The 17,363-nt window shown below is 42.4% G+C and overlaps 2 protein-coding genes across 4 annotated transcripts in view; one reads left to right on the plus strand and one right to left on the minus strand.

Annotated features, from left to right (window-relative positions):
* PLEK (pleckstrin) overlaps positions 1–17,363 on the minus strand; it is a 58,025-nt gene that overhangs the window by 23,715 nt on the left and 16,947 nt on the right. The gene's annotated exons all lie outside the window — the stretch shown is intronic.
* Positions 419–6,440, plus strand: CNRIP1 (cannabinoid receptor interacting protein 1). Its single transcript, XM_021392252.1, has 3 exons — positions 419–995; positions 1,725–1,869; positions 4,958–6,440. Exons 1-3 carry the CDS (start codon positions 817–819, stop codon positions 5,120–5,122), a joined length of 489 nt encoding a protein of 162 aa, XP_021247927.1. The 5' UTR covers positions 419–816; the 3' UTR covers positions 5,123–6,440.

The following is a 17,363-nucleotide window of genomic DNA, read 5'->3' on the forward strand; positions in this document are numbered from 1 at the left end:
TAGAAAAACAAAGAGAAGTTCAGGCCTAGTGTGGTATATAGATGAACTGGCGGTGAAATTCTCCTAATGACATCATAAACAGTCATAAAGTAAAAAAATACATGTATTTTTCGGCCCAAATGCTGTGCCAACTGTGAGAACGTTGCAGTTTTAACAGAACAGATGCAAAAGAATGGAAAGGATGCCTAAATCTTCTGCTCCTGGGTGAAAAGTAATCTTTGCACACTGGAATGAGATGGGTGGAGAGCTGAGGACTGGAGGCGGCAACTTCCAGTTTCAAAGATCCTTCTCCTTGGAGAAATGGTACGTTATGGTTGTTTGTTTCTTTATCTTTTGTTGTTGTTGTTGTCTGTTTTTTTTTTTTTTTTTCTGCGAAAATATGAGAATTGGGAGAAGGCGATAAAGGAAGCTGCCAGCAGAAACTGGCCCGCCGCTGAGTGCCGCGCTGCTGTCCGCGCCCGTGGTGCTGAACCGCCCCGCCCGGCCCGGCCCGGGGAGGACGGCGGGATTAAGGCTGCCATAACCGAGGCCGGATTAACTCCCTGGAAAACCCCGGCGATCTGAGCAGCTGCAAATGTCCCCCAAACAGGGAGATGGAGGGAAGATCCGCCGCACAGATGCTGCGCCGTGATTAGCGGGGGAGGGAAAAACAAATATATCATCCGCTGCTTTTGGGAAGGGCTGGGCTGGCTCGGATCCGGCAGCCCCTCCTCTTCCTCCTCCCTCCTCCTCTTCCTCTCCCCCGCCGACTCCGTCTCCTCTGCTGGCCGCCTTCCCCGGAGGGGGCGAGACGGGTGCAGACCCCGCAGACGCGCGATGGTTGACATCCCCAGCCTCGTGAAAATCAGCGTCGCCCTCAAAATCCAGCCCAACGACGGGGCGGTGTACTTCAAGGTGGACGGGCAACGCTTTGGCCAGAACCGCACCATCAAGCTGCTCACCGGGGCCAAGTACAAGATTGAGGTGGCCCTCCGGCCCGGCACCGTGCAGGCCACGTAAGTGCATCCTCTCCATCGCAGCCCCCGCAGCCCTCCCTTTCCCGCTGCTTTTATTTTTAGAGGTTTAATATTTTTTCCTGGCAGGCTGACAGCGCAAGGTTTCCGTCATTTCTCCCTCCCCGCCCTTTTGCTTTGCTGTTTCCAGGTCCCTGGCCAGCTGTTCCCACTGCTTTGCCCAGCCAGCATGTGTGACTGGCTTGGGAGAGAGGCCGCCTTTAGGAATTGCTTCCTTCTCTCTCCATCCCCACCTCCCCTGAGTCTCTTTAAGGTCCAGCTCCTTTTCTCCCTCCATCCTCACGGCAGAGAGAAGATCCCCTCCAGCCCTGCAAGCTGGTGATGCTCCCCAGTCCAAGCCTCACTGCACCATGGCAAAGCAGAGACTGGGAGCAGGGAGGATGCACATAGGAAAATGGCTCTGGCTGAAGGTTAGCTCTGGAGAAGGGATTCAACTAACCACTCCCTGGCTTCTGAGGATCATCTCTCTTCCACCCCTCCCAATTCCGTCTTTCCTTTTCTTTTTACACCTTCCCTGGGTGACTGCTGAGCCCTGACATTCCTGACATTTTTCAGGAGCCCCAGTGAGTCAGCAGCACCTGGAGGCCTGCTAAAATCCCTGAAGCATCCCCAGCACAGAGGCTGCCAGAATGCAAGCCCACCTGCTGGCTCCAAGCTGCTAGGAAGGGGGCCTGCAGGGCTGCTGAAAGGATGCATCCCATCTCTTTGCAGGACAATGGGCATCGGGGGTGTCAATGTCCCACTGGAGGAGAAATCGAGGGATGCACAGGTGGCCTCTTACACAGGGATCTACGACACGGAAGGGGTGCCCCACACCAAGAGTGGGGAGAGACAGCCCATCCAGGTCAACATGCAGGTAGGTGGTCCACTGTGCAGCAGGAGCCCAGCACAGAAAGGCACAGAGGGCAGCAGAGAGTTGACACCTATGAAGGAAAGCACAAAGGTGAAGTGTTCCAGGGCAAAGCCTGCCCACAGCTGCTGCCCTCCTCTTTGCTTTGAATCAGTGAGACTGCTAGTTAGAGCATAGGGGGAAAACACAAACTCTGCTTCCCAAGGGGAAGCCATGAGAGCAGCAGGGGCCAGGAGATCTAGAGATCCGCATAGCCCTCTGGGGTTGCTGCAGGAAAAAGAAATGGGAGCTGAACCTCCCACCTCTTCTGCAAGGGCATACTGCAGGCCAGGAACTCCCATCAAGATCCCAGGATAGGAATGCAGCTGCCAGCCCTTGGAATACAGTGACCCCTCTTTAGCCTGCCAACACTGCCAGGCTTTTTGGCACAATGCCCCAAAAGCATGAGGAATGACTACTCACCCCTCTAACCTGTCGTGGGCAGGATGCCTGAGGACCTGCCAGAGGCTGATGTATGTGAGCATGTGTGGGAGAATGCACGCAAGAGGGAGATCTTGTTTTGGTTGTCACTGTCTACCCCCCCTCCAATTACAGATATAAGGAATATGTGTGCTGTTTTATTCTGTAGCTCCTGCACCAAAAAGTGGAATGGAGCAGTAAGCCATTGTCAGCTGAAGCTCTCCTAAGGGTCTATTCCAATTTATACAATTTTAGGACCTTTCCAAGTTTTCCAAGCCTGTTAGATTTCAGCTTTTTCCTCACACTTGCTCACTCTGCTCAGGATTTCATCTTACCTGGGTATCTTTACTGTTTGCTTTTTCTTCTTCTTCTGGAACCACCATTTGGTATGGTAATCCCCTTCTGAATAAGAACTGTACTATCTTAATTTGAATTTTCTGATAATTACAGCATGAGTAACTTATAGCAATTACCACAAATGGAGTAATTTTAAGTAATGCAAGGAGGGTCTGGTTTTCAGACACAAGCTCCTAACTGTTTTTTGTAGATTAGAATGAGCAGCTACAATATTTGTCCAAACAGTAGCTTTACAAAACAAATCCTGATATACTAACCATGAAGTTATTAGGATTTGCAAGTGCTAAGCAAGTTCTCAACCTCTCTTAGTATTTGATCTTGAAAGATTGGACATCGAAGTCTGTATTGTAGATCCACAATTGATTCTTTTAAGTCTTAAATATAGGCAATTCAACTGGGATTTACATGCTTAACTCATTATTTATCTGCTTAGCTAGACAGAGCTATGACAGATTTAGGGAACAAGCCACAGGCATCCCATTTCAAGAACTGCTAATGCCTACTTCCTGAATCTTCAAAACTATGGTTACTGTGTACAGCTTTACATTTTCCTATTTCCTTCAACTAGGAGGAACTACTGCCTCTACTTCTTTTTCTGTAACAGGCAGGATACTGATGTATCCTAGGCAGAAAAGGACTCTAAGGCTTAAAGCCTGAACTCACATTAGAAATAGATTTGAGAGGTCAGTCCTGACATCAAACCCATTTTGATAATGCCTAAAAGACAAAATATTAAATTGTAATGATTAAATAACTCTCATGCCTATAGCACTAAATCTAACCTTCACCCATCTTTCCTGGGGAAGGCCACATGCTGGCCCTGTAGAAGAGCCACGGTGTGGCAGGAGCCACAGGAACTCTGAGGATGCAGAATACTCCACATTATGCCATGGAGTTGATGCACGTGCAAGTACTGGGCTGAGCAGTACACGGTAGTAGTTTTACAATTAATTCTTTCCTTCTTGTGGAAATCCGCAAAAGTCAGACAAAACACTTAGAATAAATTAGCAAACTGAGTCACTAGAGGAAGATACCTTGTTTTTTTCCTTCACCTCTTTCTGAAATTCAGATTTTTCTATACATTAATGAAATACAACACTGCTCTTGTATCTTATCACCTTTTACAAATGCTATTAAACACCTTTTCTTCTGGATCAATCTTTTTTTCTTCCTCAGTTTCTAGATAACAGTGGTTGATGTTTCTCTCTACTAAAGATTTCTCTATGCAGATTGTGCACAGCAACATTCAATGTCCTAAACCTTTACTATCTTGCCTTATAAGTGGTATCAGGATTATCATTAGAGGGGCTTAGTGGAGGATCATTAATAAAGGTTTTGGTTGCTGAGAGAGATAAATTAGCTTGCACCCCTGATTCTTTCTTCATCAATTGAAGTGGCAGAAAAATTTCAGCTACACCTTTAAAGTAATGCCTGCAACTGGAGCCAAATAAAAGTCTTCCACTGGCAGCATGGAGTAACTCCTGCTGCTGTCAGGCTAAATTTAAGAAAATAAGGTGGGCTGGGGGGAGTTTCCAAGCAATGTCCATTCTGAGAAAACTGAGTATAAAAGGTGGTGCTTAGTAAGAGTTACTGTAGAGAAGAGCTTTCATACTCTCTTTACAAGTGTGATTATTCTAGGTAGATGATCAAGGGTCATCTTCCAGGCACATGATGGGAATGGAAAAGAGTCAAGTGAAGAAGCTGTCAGAGTGAGTGATGGAAATGCTTAATAGGAAAAAATGTCTCAATCATGACTCTGCTCTAAAAAGCACAGGGACAGTAAATATTTCAGACTGATCAAAACAAGATATCTTCCTAATTCACACTGCAGCCTCTAGATACAGTATAGAGTTGATGTGGTAGCGTATATCGCTACAGATCACTGCTACATGATGTGTAGTATCTCCAAGCCAATTTGAGCTCAACAAGCCACCACTGCTCTGTTGTCCTGAGAGGGATTATAACTTTGATTCTTCACGTTAATAACACTTACCCATACAGGAAGCTGAACATTTTTACTCCCTTGCCTTTATCAGATATAAATAAATGCAAGAGAGCAGTAAATGGAGAATCTGATCCCTCATATTTTATGCATATCTAAATATAAAAGACTTTATGGCCACTAGAGTAGGTTTGACAGATCTTTGATTTGTTGATTTGAGGAACAATGACCTTAACATCAGCTATTTTCCGTTCCAATTTCATAAGTTTCTCACTAGAAGAGAAAAACAAACAAAAAAATGAGCTTACTAACACTGCTACTCCCTTTTCCTTACAGTTTAATGACATTGGCGTTTTTGAAACAGTCTGGCAAGTCAAATTCTACAACTACCACAAACGGGATCACTGCCAATGGGGAAACAGCTTTGGCAGTATTGAGTATGAATGCAAACCGAATGAAACACGGAGTCTTATGTGGATCAATAAAGAGACCTTCCACTGAGAAGTGAAACCAATACTGCTGGACAATCTCCTTTAAGAAAAATCTACCTTTTTAAACCAGCAAGAAGCCTTACCGAAGGCATACTGCAACATCCCTTTGTTCTGTAAGGTTCCAATAACTCAGTTGTACGTACAGGTGGTGCCACTAAAGTCTTTGCCTATTACTATATTTCAAGTTTACTATGGCATCTGCAACAGGCTTTATCTATACCCTGGGAATACTGTAGGCTTTGTGGTGAAGAATATTTGATTCCTGGGTAGAAAGTCATACCATCATAATACTATCATAACTATTTGGATGATGCCCACTAAACAGTTCCATTAGATGTAAAAACCTTTGTGAAGTGTTTTCCTTTACTGCTTAGAATTTGGATGCAACATCACATTGGTGATTTCCATATCTATATTTGTTTGCTCCTTCATCAGTGTGCTCCTTCAATAATTTTGTCTACACATCACCCCAGTGGACAGCAAAAAAGTGCGAATTATGGATGTTTGTAGGTTTAGACAAATGGCAGCTACTGCACTGTTGACATTGTGCTTTCATATCAACAGATTTGGAAATTCACTCTCCTTTTTGTTAAGTGCTGTAAGGTACCCTGTGGTAAACATCCGATTTTGTGAGATTTGGTAAATTAGCATTCTTTGATGTTAAGTTTCCCAGTCTCTGGAATAGCTTTAGGAGCAGTATAAAACATGCTAACCTGAATGAAAGAAAAAGCAATAAATCAGTTGTGGTATTAAAGATATCTAACAGTCTGGCTACCATCCATGTTAAGATCACGTAGACTTATTGAAAGATACAGCAGCCATCCTCAATTTAGTTCTTAGAATAAGAGTTTTGATAACAATCTCCAGTTTTGTTTGAATGAAATACTGCTCAAATCAGTGAAATCTCACAAATCAGCTTTGTTAAGCCTGACCACTGCATTATACCTAAATCTATAGGGTTTCCAACCAACAAAAACTCAGCATTGTGACAAAAGTACAGATGTCAGTGCATGTTTATAGATGCACTGTACTCTTTCCAATGAAGAAAAGCATGTCAGTGTATGAACAGATACAACTAAAGGTGCTACCTAAACACTAGGTCAGTGTTTAACACATACAGATAACAACAACAATTAAAAAAAAAAACAAAACACATTTTCTTTCAGTAAATAAGCCAGGGAAACAACCATACTGTCCCATCTCCTACTTGGGTAAAGTAAGCTGTCAGTTCTTGCATATCTGTTACTCCCTTTGTGAATAATTTGTAAATTGTGTATGTAAATGGTAACCATGACTTTTGATCTTTGTAATAAAGGACTTCAACAATTTCTGTTGTGTGATCATCTAAATGAACAGAAAATAGAAGTGGTCGTTTCAATAAGTCAGCAGAGAGTACGCAGTCAGTGCCTTCTGAAAATACAGTCCGAAGCACTTCATGTTCAGATTCTAAAGCTGCTCTTTCTAGGAAATACAGATCCAACGTGCTAGAATGCGGGTCAGGAATGTAATAATGCACAGCAGAGACTTCTGAAAAAATTCAACAGCATTTTGTTGCATTAATTCTGTGGCAAGTTGGGATTCAGGACAAAAATGAAATAAATACTTTCTTCCACTGAATTCTTAATCAAAATATCTGACTGCCTGTAGATTTCTATAGACAAAAAAGAATTTTAGAAATTTAGAACTTTAGAATGAAAAATTTCATTTTTCAAATAAAAGCCATACTTTGCATGGAAGTGGTTTTGCCAGCTCCTGAGTGGAAATTTCCAGGTAATAGAGGTTTCAATAATACCAAATTTCCAGCTGTCAATCAATTCCACTTCTGCACTGCTAAAATATTGTTTTCTTCCGCAAAAATTATTGTACTTTGTTATACGTATACTTTGTACATATGAAAGAAGCACATCAGCATGAAATACATGTTGGATATATAATTTAACAGAATCTTTCATCCCGGTAAATGTAAAACGCGTATGACAGACCTCCACCTGGAGTTCAGCTTCTGAAGTCCCTGGCCCACAGCCTCTGAGCCCTCCAGCATTTGAGGAATGTTACAGTGAATAAGTGTAGCCTACACTGACATGGGAGGGCTGTTACCTGGTAAGCAGAGGCTCACCTTTCCAAGGTAAACGCTCACATGTACATTAATGGCAAACAGGGCAGCTCTCTTCTCATGTCCTAGCAAGACCTGTAGCAAGTCAGCTGAAATTCAGATCAGAGGGTGGTCAAAAGAGCCTGCAGCTGGACTTGCTTCTAAGGGAGAGAGAGGAAGCGCTGACCTTGCAGGATCCACATCCTAAAGCTGAATTTTGCTGACCAGAACTGCGGTCCTCCATTTACAGATAGTGGCAGTAATAAGAAGGATAAGGATTGTTTCCCTGCTTATTTTGGGGAAGGTGTAAGTAGTATTTAGCAGCTGTTATTTCCTTCTCCTCTAGATGACATTTAAGTATAGAGGAATACAGCTTTGTAGCCTCTCCTTATTCCTATCTTAAAAAAAAAATATATATTCATACAGCAGTGATCTGAATGTCTCTCATGGAGGACAGCTCTGGCAAATATTCATAGAGCTTGTGGGGAATCAAATAAAGTAGCTGTTGCTCTGACAGTTTGATGCATTATTCCATCAGCAGCATTTAATCCCCAGACACGTTTGTTCTTTACACACCTTTTTCTAATTAGTATTTCCACTCTTGGAGAGAACTCCAAAACTCAAAACAGGACACAATATACTAAGCTTAAATATATTTTTATATTTCTCCAACATGTTGTCATAAAGTGCTGATAATGTGCCAATCCAGCTGAAACCACAAAGCACTGCCTGAAGATTTTATGCATTAAAGCCTTGAAGATTTTTCTCTTTTGTCCCTTGTGTTTCCATGAATGTTTCCAGCTTTCATTTTCATAAGGAAAGTTGAAATGAATATACTGAACCTTCGAGAGTTACTTTTTAATCTATATTTAGGTAGCAGTTAACACTTTCAGACTGCTGAGTAAAAGGATCCAAGAACGAATTATCAGTCATGATTTATTATAATAACAATAGTTGCAATCTGGCATAGAGAATCTGTATTATGTTTTGTGTTTAGTACAACTACTGCAGGCTTTGGATATTTCCTACCATCTTACTGTATCTGAAAAAAAACAGTACTGCCTTACTAACACAAGTGAGTGACCTTTCACTGGTTTCAGTTCCAGAAAACTAATTTGTTATGTTTTTCCTGAAGGAGACACGTATGGAACTTCTGTACAACAGAGCTATAAGTTTTGTAGAGCAAGGTGTCTACACGTCAGAGTTCAGTTTCCACTTCTTTAAGAGTACCTGCCTGATGTGCCATGTAAAGTTTTGAACCAAGTGCTATTTTTGAACAGTTCTATTTTTCTAGGAGTTCTAAGTCATCTTTGATTAACTGAGAAAATGGCACTGCTTTAAATGCTAACCTTTCTCTGAGATTTGAAACGTTCTGTGGCTTTCAGAACTCAAAATAAAGCCCTAATAGCTGTGCCAACCCTGAAGCACAACATAGCAGCACGAGTCCCACGGCATTCATATTTTCCCTTACTCCTACTAAGCTCACAAGGGATGACTGGAAAGTCCTCTCAGTGCAGCTAATCCCAATCTTTGGCTAGGGAGATGGATGCTCCCGCCCACAGGCCTTCCCTCCTGCATGCTTGGCAGATTTTGCCAGCATTCCTTGGACTGCTTCCTTTCCCCTCTCTTCCTAGGGCCAACAGTCAAGGCTTCAAACCCCTGTGAGTCCTGGCTTTTGGCCTTAGCAAGACAAAGCTGCATCAACCCAGTAAGAGCCAAGCCAATCCTCTCTGCATTTTTCTGTTTTCTCTGTTTCTACCTCAAATTGTTTTTATTATTATTATTTCTCTTATTAATTGACACAGATCATTTCTGCACACTCAGGAAAGATAATCCCATGAATGACCTTGTACGTTACATATAACCTTCTCTGCCTCTTCACACAGAAGAAATTCACAGGGACTAATCAGAATGTATTCCAGCTGTAGCATATGAAGAAAACAACCAGCTACCAGAAAAATAAAGTGAAGATGGGCTACAGAAAGCACTGCTGATGTTCAGTGGTGGAAGTCCTGCAGCATCTGCCATCAGTGTTGGAGAAAGTGAAAGAAAGAACTGTAAACTTCTGGAAGTTCTCCTGCTGCAATCATTAGCATTTGTAATACTTGAACTGCAGTTAGTTGCACCATAAATGTGAGTAACTAGATACAAACACATCTCCATCAGTGATGTGGCTGAAAAGCAATAACATCTTTTCCATCAGTACTGGTGCTAAAAAAATCTTAAATGCTGAGCAAACAAACCGTAACAACGCATCTGTATTTTGACAAATGAGCCTCAGTCCTGACTACACAAAAGCTTCAGATATTATCAGCAAGGACTTTGTTCCCCACCCCATCAGGCATTATTATTACTCTATCCCAAACAGCAAGGAAGAAAATTCAGTAAATCCTGCAGCTTTTGAACAATCCTGAGAGAAGCAGTAATAAACTATCAGACGCTGGTTATGAAGACAACACAGATAAGAATCCTGTGACAGTGCTGGAGGTAAGATGGACCTTCTGCCATTTCTCAGCATGGTAACTGCAAGGTTAGGTGCTATACTGCTGTTAGGGAAATGACTGAGACCACATCTACAGCAATACCTATGCTAAGCTGTGACATGTGCTATAGAGACCAGATGTTCTCAGAAGCTGGAAATGAGTCATTATGAGTTTAATGGGATGCCCAGAGAGCGTTTTCTGCTGGACAAGTGGAAAGAGCACGCAATAATCAGAATCATAGCGCTGTCTGAGTTGGAAGGAACCTTTAAAGGTCATCTGGTCCAAATCCTTGGCAATGGACAGCAACATCTACAGCTCCATCAGGTGCTCAGAGCCCCGTCCAACCTGACTTTGAATGTCTCCAGGGACAGGGCTTCCACCACCTCTCTGTGCAACCTCTTCCACTCTCAGGTCTCCCAGAGCCTTCCCCTTCCCAGGCTGCACAGCCCCAGCTCTCTCAGCCTGTCCTCACAGGGAGCTGTTCCATCCCTGGGATCATTTTTGTGGCTCTCCTCTGGACACGCTCCAGCAGCTCCATGTTTTTCCTGTACTGAGCACTCCACATCCAGGTGACGTCTCAGATTTGAAGGACAGGATCCCCTCCCTCACCCTGCTGGCCAGGCTGCTTTGGATGCAGCCCAGGATACGGTGGGCCCTCTGGGCTGTGAGGGCACAGCGCTGGCTCACTTCCAGCTGCCATCCACAAGTACCATCGAGTCCTTTTTGGGTTGTGCCCCATCCTTACATCCTCAGCTTGTACTGGTAGTGGGGGCTGCTGCGACCCAGGTGCAGACCTTGCACTTGGCTTTGTTGAACCTCATGAGGTTCTCCTGGGCCCACTGCTCGGCCTGTCTAGGTTTCTCTGGATGGCATCCTGTCCCTTAAGTGTGTCAACTGCACCACACACCTTGGTGGTGTTCGTAAATTTGCTGGGGGTGCACTCAATCCCACTGTTGATGTCATTGATAAAGACACTACAGAGCATCAGTCCCAGTGCAGAACCCTGAGGGACATCACTCATCACTAATCTCCATTTGGACATTGATCCACTGACCATGAGTCTCTGTTGTGATAATATCACGAAATATATTATTTTGACTATGATGACAAACTCCTGCCAACCAGTTAACCTAAGGTATTGCCAAATCCCAGAGTCTCATTGCAGAGAACAAGCCCTGGACAGTCCTATGTTCAGTTAGTTGTGTTTTTTTGTGTTTTTTTTTTCCCCTCCCTACTCTTTCTAATCATCTTTATGATTTTTACTTCTGGCTCCAGAGACATTTCTCTGCCTAAATCCTAACCAAACAGGCAAGCTGAGCAAATAAATGCAAAGAGTAACACAGTGAGATAATAAAATTGCAGTCATCCCAGTTCTGTATGGAAATTGTGACTGCACTGCGAAGACTTAACAGTATTCAAACAAAGGTGGGGTCTCAGGAGTCTTTCAGCTCAGCTGCAGATGTTCAAGAGGCTTGCAACATTTTGCCTATCAGAACAATGCAGCAGTCCTATATAAGTATGCTGATCTTATTTTCAAAGGCACAGTGCTTACACTGAACTTTGCTACTCTTGAGACAGAGGTTAAGAAACCAAGAAAAGATGCCAGCTTCACTCCAGGTACACAGTTCCACTGTAATGACCGTAGTTAACATGAAGAATAAATTTGCCCCAGTAGGTGAAAATGTGGATTAATACTGCCCTTGCTTAAAATAGAACTGTAAAGATTCAGACCTAACCATCTTCATACAAATGAAATATAACACACTGAGGAAATAAACTCAAGGGGTTTGTTTTAAATACTATGAAGAGACTTCCTCTCCAGATCATTTGCCCAATCTTAATTTTTCTCTAGGGATCCAGAGCTAAAATTCTGTGCTTCCTTCCTAGTACAAAATCAGTTACATAATGAAGTTGCAGAGCTGAAAAACTTCCTGCAGGTTTGTTTTTGTTTTTTAAATGAAAATAGCTAACAATTCTCTCTCGCTTAAAAATCTGTTCTTAGAAGATCAATCAAGCATCTTTTTCCACAAACTTACCATAAAAATGAAAAGGTATGGAAAAATAACTTTGAGAACTTTCACCTAGCCTTCTCACTTCAACTCTGCAATGTCAGAAGTAGAGGCACTCAGACACAAATAAGCAACCCAAGAAGGAACACAGGAGCATGCTTAGCTCCAGGACTGACATGATCAGAACAGTACAGCAAAGGGACATTATTAGTCCCCTCATCAGTCCTCTTGCAGCCCGTAGCCCTGAAAGATCGCATCTAGGACAGTAAGTACACATTCATGCCATGCACTCCATTCTACAAATCCATGAGTGCCAATGCTTTACCTCAGACACCAGCAAAAGTCCAGATGTCCAAAGGGAAAACAGTGGAAGGGCACGAACTTAGAGTCACGATACGACAGAACGCAAGAGAATCTCAAAAACATTGAGATGTTGCTTTGAGAAGACCCACAGACAGTGAAGGAAACACTATGAGGCTTCATATTAAAATATAACATTATAAGGGAACCAGAAGAAAATTCCTTTGGTGGTGTCATTCTCAGTCACCTCTAGTACTCCTTCCAGGTTCAGCTAGGATTGCTGCTAACCTCAAACCTACAGAATTTCCTACATTTTTTACAGGTAAGTAACTGCAAGCTACTGGCTTGTCACTCTCTTACCATCAGTTTTATATCAAACTCCAGCATTCTCTAGGCAGTCAGTAGTTACTAATAAATAGCCATAGTTTGCTCATCTCTCTCTCATGACCCGTCTCATCTTTCATCTGAAATGGGGGAAGAGAAAAGGGGAGAGAGAGAAGGCTTCCTTTTCTCTCACCATTTGCTGTTCAATCTATCACTTACGCTTGCCTTGAAGGCTCTGCAGAAAGCAGACATTTATGAAAATTGCAAGGTCCCCAATCATTCAACAATTTTAAATGTAATTATCTGGGGATGGGCAACAGAGCCTGGATACATCCCATGCAGTGGCAGCCAAGCACATACCAACTGGGTAACCAACATCCTGTGAAGCAGCACCGCTCAGAAGCGTCACATGAGGGTGAACAGCCCACAAAAGGTGCTGTGCTCTGGTGGTGTGCTACTTCCCACTCCCGAACAGCATCAGTGCATTCCCAAGAGGCACCCCTCCAGCTAAAAGAACATGGCTAAGGAAACCAGGGAGCGCTTTTAGTTCCCAGCTTGTACCACAGCTGGAACCAAATTCAACTCCTGGGAAAAATCTGATCATGCAGCAGATCTCTTCTTCAACAGCTGCATCCTATTCTCCCCCCAGGAAGGAAACTTTGGTGAACAATCCAAGCGTGCAAGAAAATTGAGGGACTTCCAATATCCTTATAGAGAAGATTGGGTAGAACACAATGTTAATTTATACTGCACCACAGTCAGGCTAACCTCTTAGCAACAGTCTCACCCATCTTCATTCTAATAGAAAGACCAAAATCTAGACATTTGCCAGGTTAGCATCACAGCCTTCTCACCCGCTGTGTCACTACCGATTCTCTAGAACAGACTACGAAGAGAATATCTTTATTCTGAAGAAGAGGCATGGATTCTCCCTGGTTAGCACTCCTTGCTTTTAAGTTTCTGGTTCCAAATAGAAGACAAATCTAAACTATTTAGCAATCCACCTTCTGATAAATACTTCCTATAACCTATACTTGGCTGGGAAATAAATAAATAAATTAATAAAATATCAAGAAATTGGAGTTCTAAAATCCAAAATGGTTAGCCCTGCAGACAGCATTGCACAGAAGGTAGTACCAAAAATCTCTGAAGTTACAAATATGAGGAGAATTCTTTCAGTCATTATTAGATTCCAGTACAAGGCTGAGGTTAAAGCTCCTTCCTAATGGACCTGACAGCAAGAACTCCTGTAACTCACCCAGGACCCTGCCCATTTTGTGCTCGTCACATGAGTCACCAATACTGCAGAAGCAGGACAGCTTCTCATGGCCAGCAATGTTAACAAAAGCAAGTTCAAGGATCAAAGAAGCACCTTTTTACATTGTTCTCCCTACAGAAAGAGTTTTCTCTGTTGAGACAGCATGAGGTAGCCCAGGATAATCCAGAGACTAATTTCACCATCACTTCTCTCATCTGCTTGTTCTAACAACTGTATTCATTTTATTTTTCAACTTCTTCATTTCTGCAAGCTATAAACCTTGAATGCATGGACAATCGGAGCAACTACTTAACTAGCCACCTGATTTTCTCTTCTACAGTACATCCAGCAAAACAGTTCTCATCTGCAGAGAAAAACGACAAGAAATCACATACTGATATGTAGGTCACACACAAGCACACGAAAAGAAGTGTTTTAATGTGCTGAACATCAGCCCTAATTTTGAAGATGATTACAAATAAAGGGACAAAAAAACAACAATAAGTCAAGCATCAAATCCAGGAAACCTTTCTCCTTTATGTGCTCTACAAAGTACCGTGTCAACACCTCCCATTCCACAAGATTCAAACTTGTTTTACTGAACATTTTATTTGATACCAGAGACCTTTGTCTGAGGAGAAAAAGGTAAGAATCAGTTTTAGCCCATCTCCTTTTTTACCTACTAGGCTTTTAAATACAAACCATAGAAATGAAAAATTAAATGAGGTAGTAGAAGCTGTGAAAAAGTAAGCTGGCTCGGTCGTATCTCAGACTAGTTATGAGTTATCTGCTGTGTAGCCCCTTTGCTGTAGAGTTCCTGGAGGACAGACAAGGTTTTACTCCAAACTACAGCAAGTAGTCCAAACCAGAGCTTTAAATAATTAATATAAAAACATCAGAACATTTATCCGTAACATTGTTTCATCCACAATCTATACCTTTTCAAACAAGAGTCCATTTAATGTGAGCGGTCACAAATAATTAGTCATTACAGCCAAGAATAAACTCCCAGCTCTGGTTAAGCTTTCTTCCGTGTATTTTTAATCATTATTTCAATTCCCACAGGCCCAGTAAAAGAAAATTAACTGTTTAGGGTTCAGGGATTTGAAGAGTGTTCTTCCAGCTCACAGTGGCTTCACAAAAATTAGAGCCGTACTAAGAACACAGAAAAAAATCTGACTTTATTTTTGTTCTCAGTACTACAGCAGAACGAACCAGGGAACTTATGGAATCTAGTTTCCTGTCCATCTCATGCAGATTCTCTGCTGTTTTAGTATTATGGTTCACCTGACATTGCAGCCCTTCTGTTGCTATGGACACTAATTTCAACCACTGTACCTGCTCAGATACATAACTTCGAAGAATTCAAAGCAACTCAGTATGGGACCTCAGCCTCTCTTTCCATTGTCATGAAAAACATTTAATGTTGAGGGGTTGAGGCTGCAGAGGAGGAAGAAAAGCAGGACAAAACATGCTCCAACACAAGATTCAGTTTCTTAAGAAGCCAGACTAGAGCTGTCAAAGAATAAAAGCAGCTATCAAAAATACTCTAGGAAATGGTGCTACTAAGATGAAGTACCTACCATGAAGGAACTTCAAAAATGCAGAAGTTACTTTAAGGTGCAAACCGCCTTAAAAAGACTCCCCACCCCACTTGTGACTGCATAGGACACTTCTCCCACATGTACAGCACACCCTGCCACCTCACAGAGCGCAGTCCAAGTACTTACAGGCAGAAGGAACATCCTTTTAGTACTGCTGAGTTTCTTTTGATTCAAATAGATACCTGAGGAGCAGCAGCTGCTGAGTGCTCTGTGGCCCAGCAGTGGATCATAGCCAGAGGTCCAGTGAGCTGACACAGCTCCAAACCTCACTATCAGGGTGCACCTCCCAGCACTCCTCATTATCCTGCTTTTTAGCCTTCAATGCGCGCAGCCTCCTGAGAAGTTTCAGCTTTCCTACAAGTTCAGGCACATGCATTTCTTGACAAGTGCAACTGTAAGGACTGCTCATCCAACTGCTCTTTGTTCACAGCTCTCAGAAAGGAGAATGCTACTTTCTCACTAAAGTAACTATCCCACACTTCAAAGATAACTCCAAGCTGTCTCAAAACGAGCAGAATTTATGAATACAGACACAAATCTCATTTCACCATTGGGTATCGTTAAACATCTCAGATGACATGCTTCTCTAAGTTCAGCTATGTCCGTAGAGCTGTGTACCACAAGTTAGAATCCTGCTAGTTCTGAACAAGCTCTCACTTTAGCATTTTACTAGTTAAGAGGACCCAGTACCAAATCTCAATGTAGCTTTTTTTTTTTTATGCAATGGGCCAGCACACTCTGTGCTGTCTCAGTCCTCTACCTAGCAATGAATCTGAGCTGATAAATGTAAACCTCCGCTGTAACTCTAAATTAAGTGCCTCTCTTCACCCGCATCAAGTACTTCATTCTCAGGGGAATAGTATTAGCATTTATGGAAGTAAATGCCTCCGGGTTTTGCTAATGAGATACAGCTTTCTACCTTCAGATCACAAGCATGAATCCCACTCAGCCCAGAAGTAAATTTCTAAAAGAAATTTGGTATCAAGATGAATTCTCCTCCATCAAAAATTCATCTTTATACTCACTGTGCAGCTGTACTTGATACATCAGATAGGGCTTTGAGCCAAGGACTCCAAGCTGCAATAAGATCCAGAATCACCCTGACAGAGATTTTTGAAATACACATATACGCTTTGGGATAGACACTCAGGAAAGGGAAAAATAAAAAGAACTTGAAGTTTGATACAACTTCTATGACATACAATTTACAGAAATTTCCATAATATTGAGGGCTTTGTATGTATATAAAATATACATTCATATTCATAAACATATTACATAAAATTTGGTATAATAATCAACTGCTTTAGCTTCCCTCATGGTCACATCATTTAAACTCTTTGGACTCGCATACACATAGCAAACAGCTATGTGTTGATACACGGTTGATACATAGCTTTAGGAAGCAGTGTATACAAAACTTGAATGACTTGCTTCGGGAAAAAAAAAGGGGGGGGGAGAATGGGATTCAGAATTCCAACATCCGCAAATATTTTGCACTCTTTATCCTAAGGACTTATAATCACAGTGCGAGGCCCTAACGTTGCTCCCCATCACTGCAGCAGTTCCTCTCCTCCACACGAGGGAGCTTTCCCTCAGAAGGATGACGAGCTCTTTCCCAGTTCTCATTTTGGAAACGTGTAGGAGCTCCAAACAGTTCTGGAGGGCCCCACGCCTGACAGCTTCCACACAGGATTAGCAAAGCAGATTCAGAAAATGTGGGAAAAAAACGAAAACCAAAGATCATGCATTTATAAGCTCAACCCTTTCTCAGCCCCCTGTGTTATGTCACATCATTACTGCTCCCCATCCTCCTCCTCCGTGATACAGAAAAGTAGAGAGAACATAGAGCAGATAAATCTCAGAATCTCAAGTCCAGCAGCACCATTTATGTCCACACACTTCTGACTCGCATAAACTTGACTCACACAACTGAAGCGATCAGCTGACCAGACTTTAAGGGGAACAATAAATCGTGGTAATTCAAAGAACATAACATCTTCAGATCAAATTTGGCCTAACAACTGAAAGAAATAATTGCATTCAAATTTGAAAATACATTTTTAAGGAAAGAAACCAACCCAATTTTCTCTCTGACAGCCACTTACTAATTCAGCTTCAAGTGAAGCTCAGCTTTTACTGGGGTTAACCCAGATGGCAGTTTCCTCCACTGCTCAAATT

This window comes from Numida meleagris, chromosome 3 (genome assembly GCF_002078875.1).
Source record: "Numida meleagris isolate 19003 breed g44 Domestic line chromosome 3, NumMel1.0, whole genome shotgun sequence".
Classification (NCBI taxonomy): domain Eukaryota; kingdom Metazoa; phylum Chordata; class Aves; order Galliformes; family Numididae; genus Numida; species Numida meleagris.

Bases quoted from the DNA above. Each gene is read 5' to 3' on its own strand.
- CNRIP1 (XM_021392252.1), top strand. From the start codon at position 817: ATGGTTGACATCCCCAGCCTCGTGAAAATCAGCGTCGCCCTCAAAATC. The intron at 996-1,724 runs GTAAGTGCATCC...ATCTCTTTGCAG, and splicing joins CCCGGCACCGTGCAGGCCAC to GACAATGGGCATCGGGGGTG. The intron at 1,870-4,957 runs GTAGGTGGTCCA...TTTTCCTTACAG, and splicing joins CCATCCAGGTCAACATGCAG to TTTAATGACATTGGCGTTTT.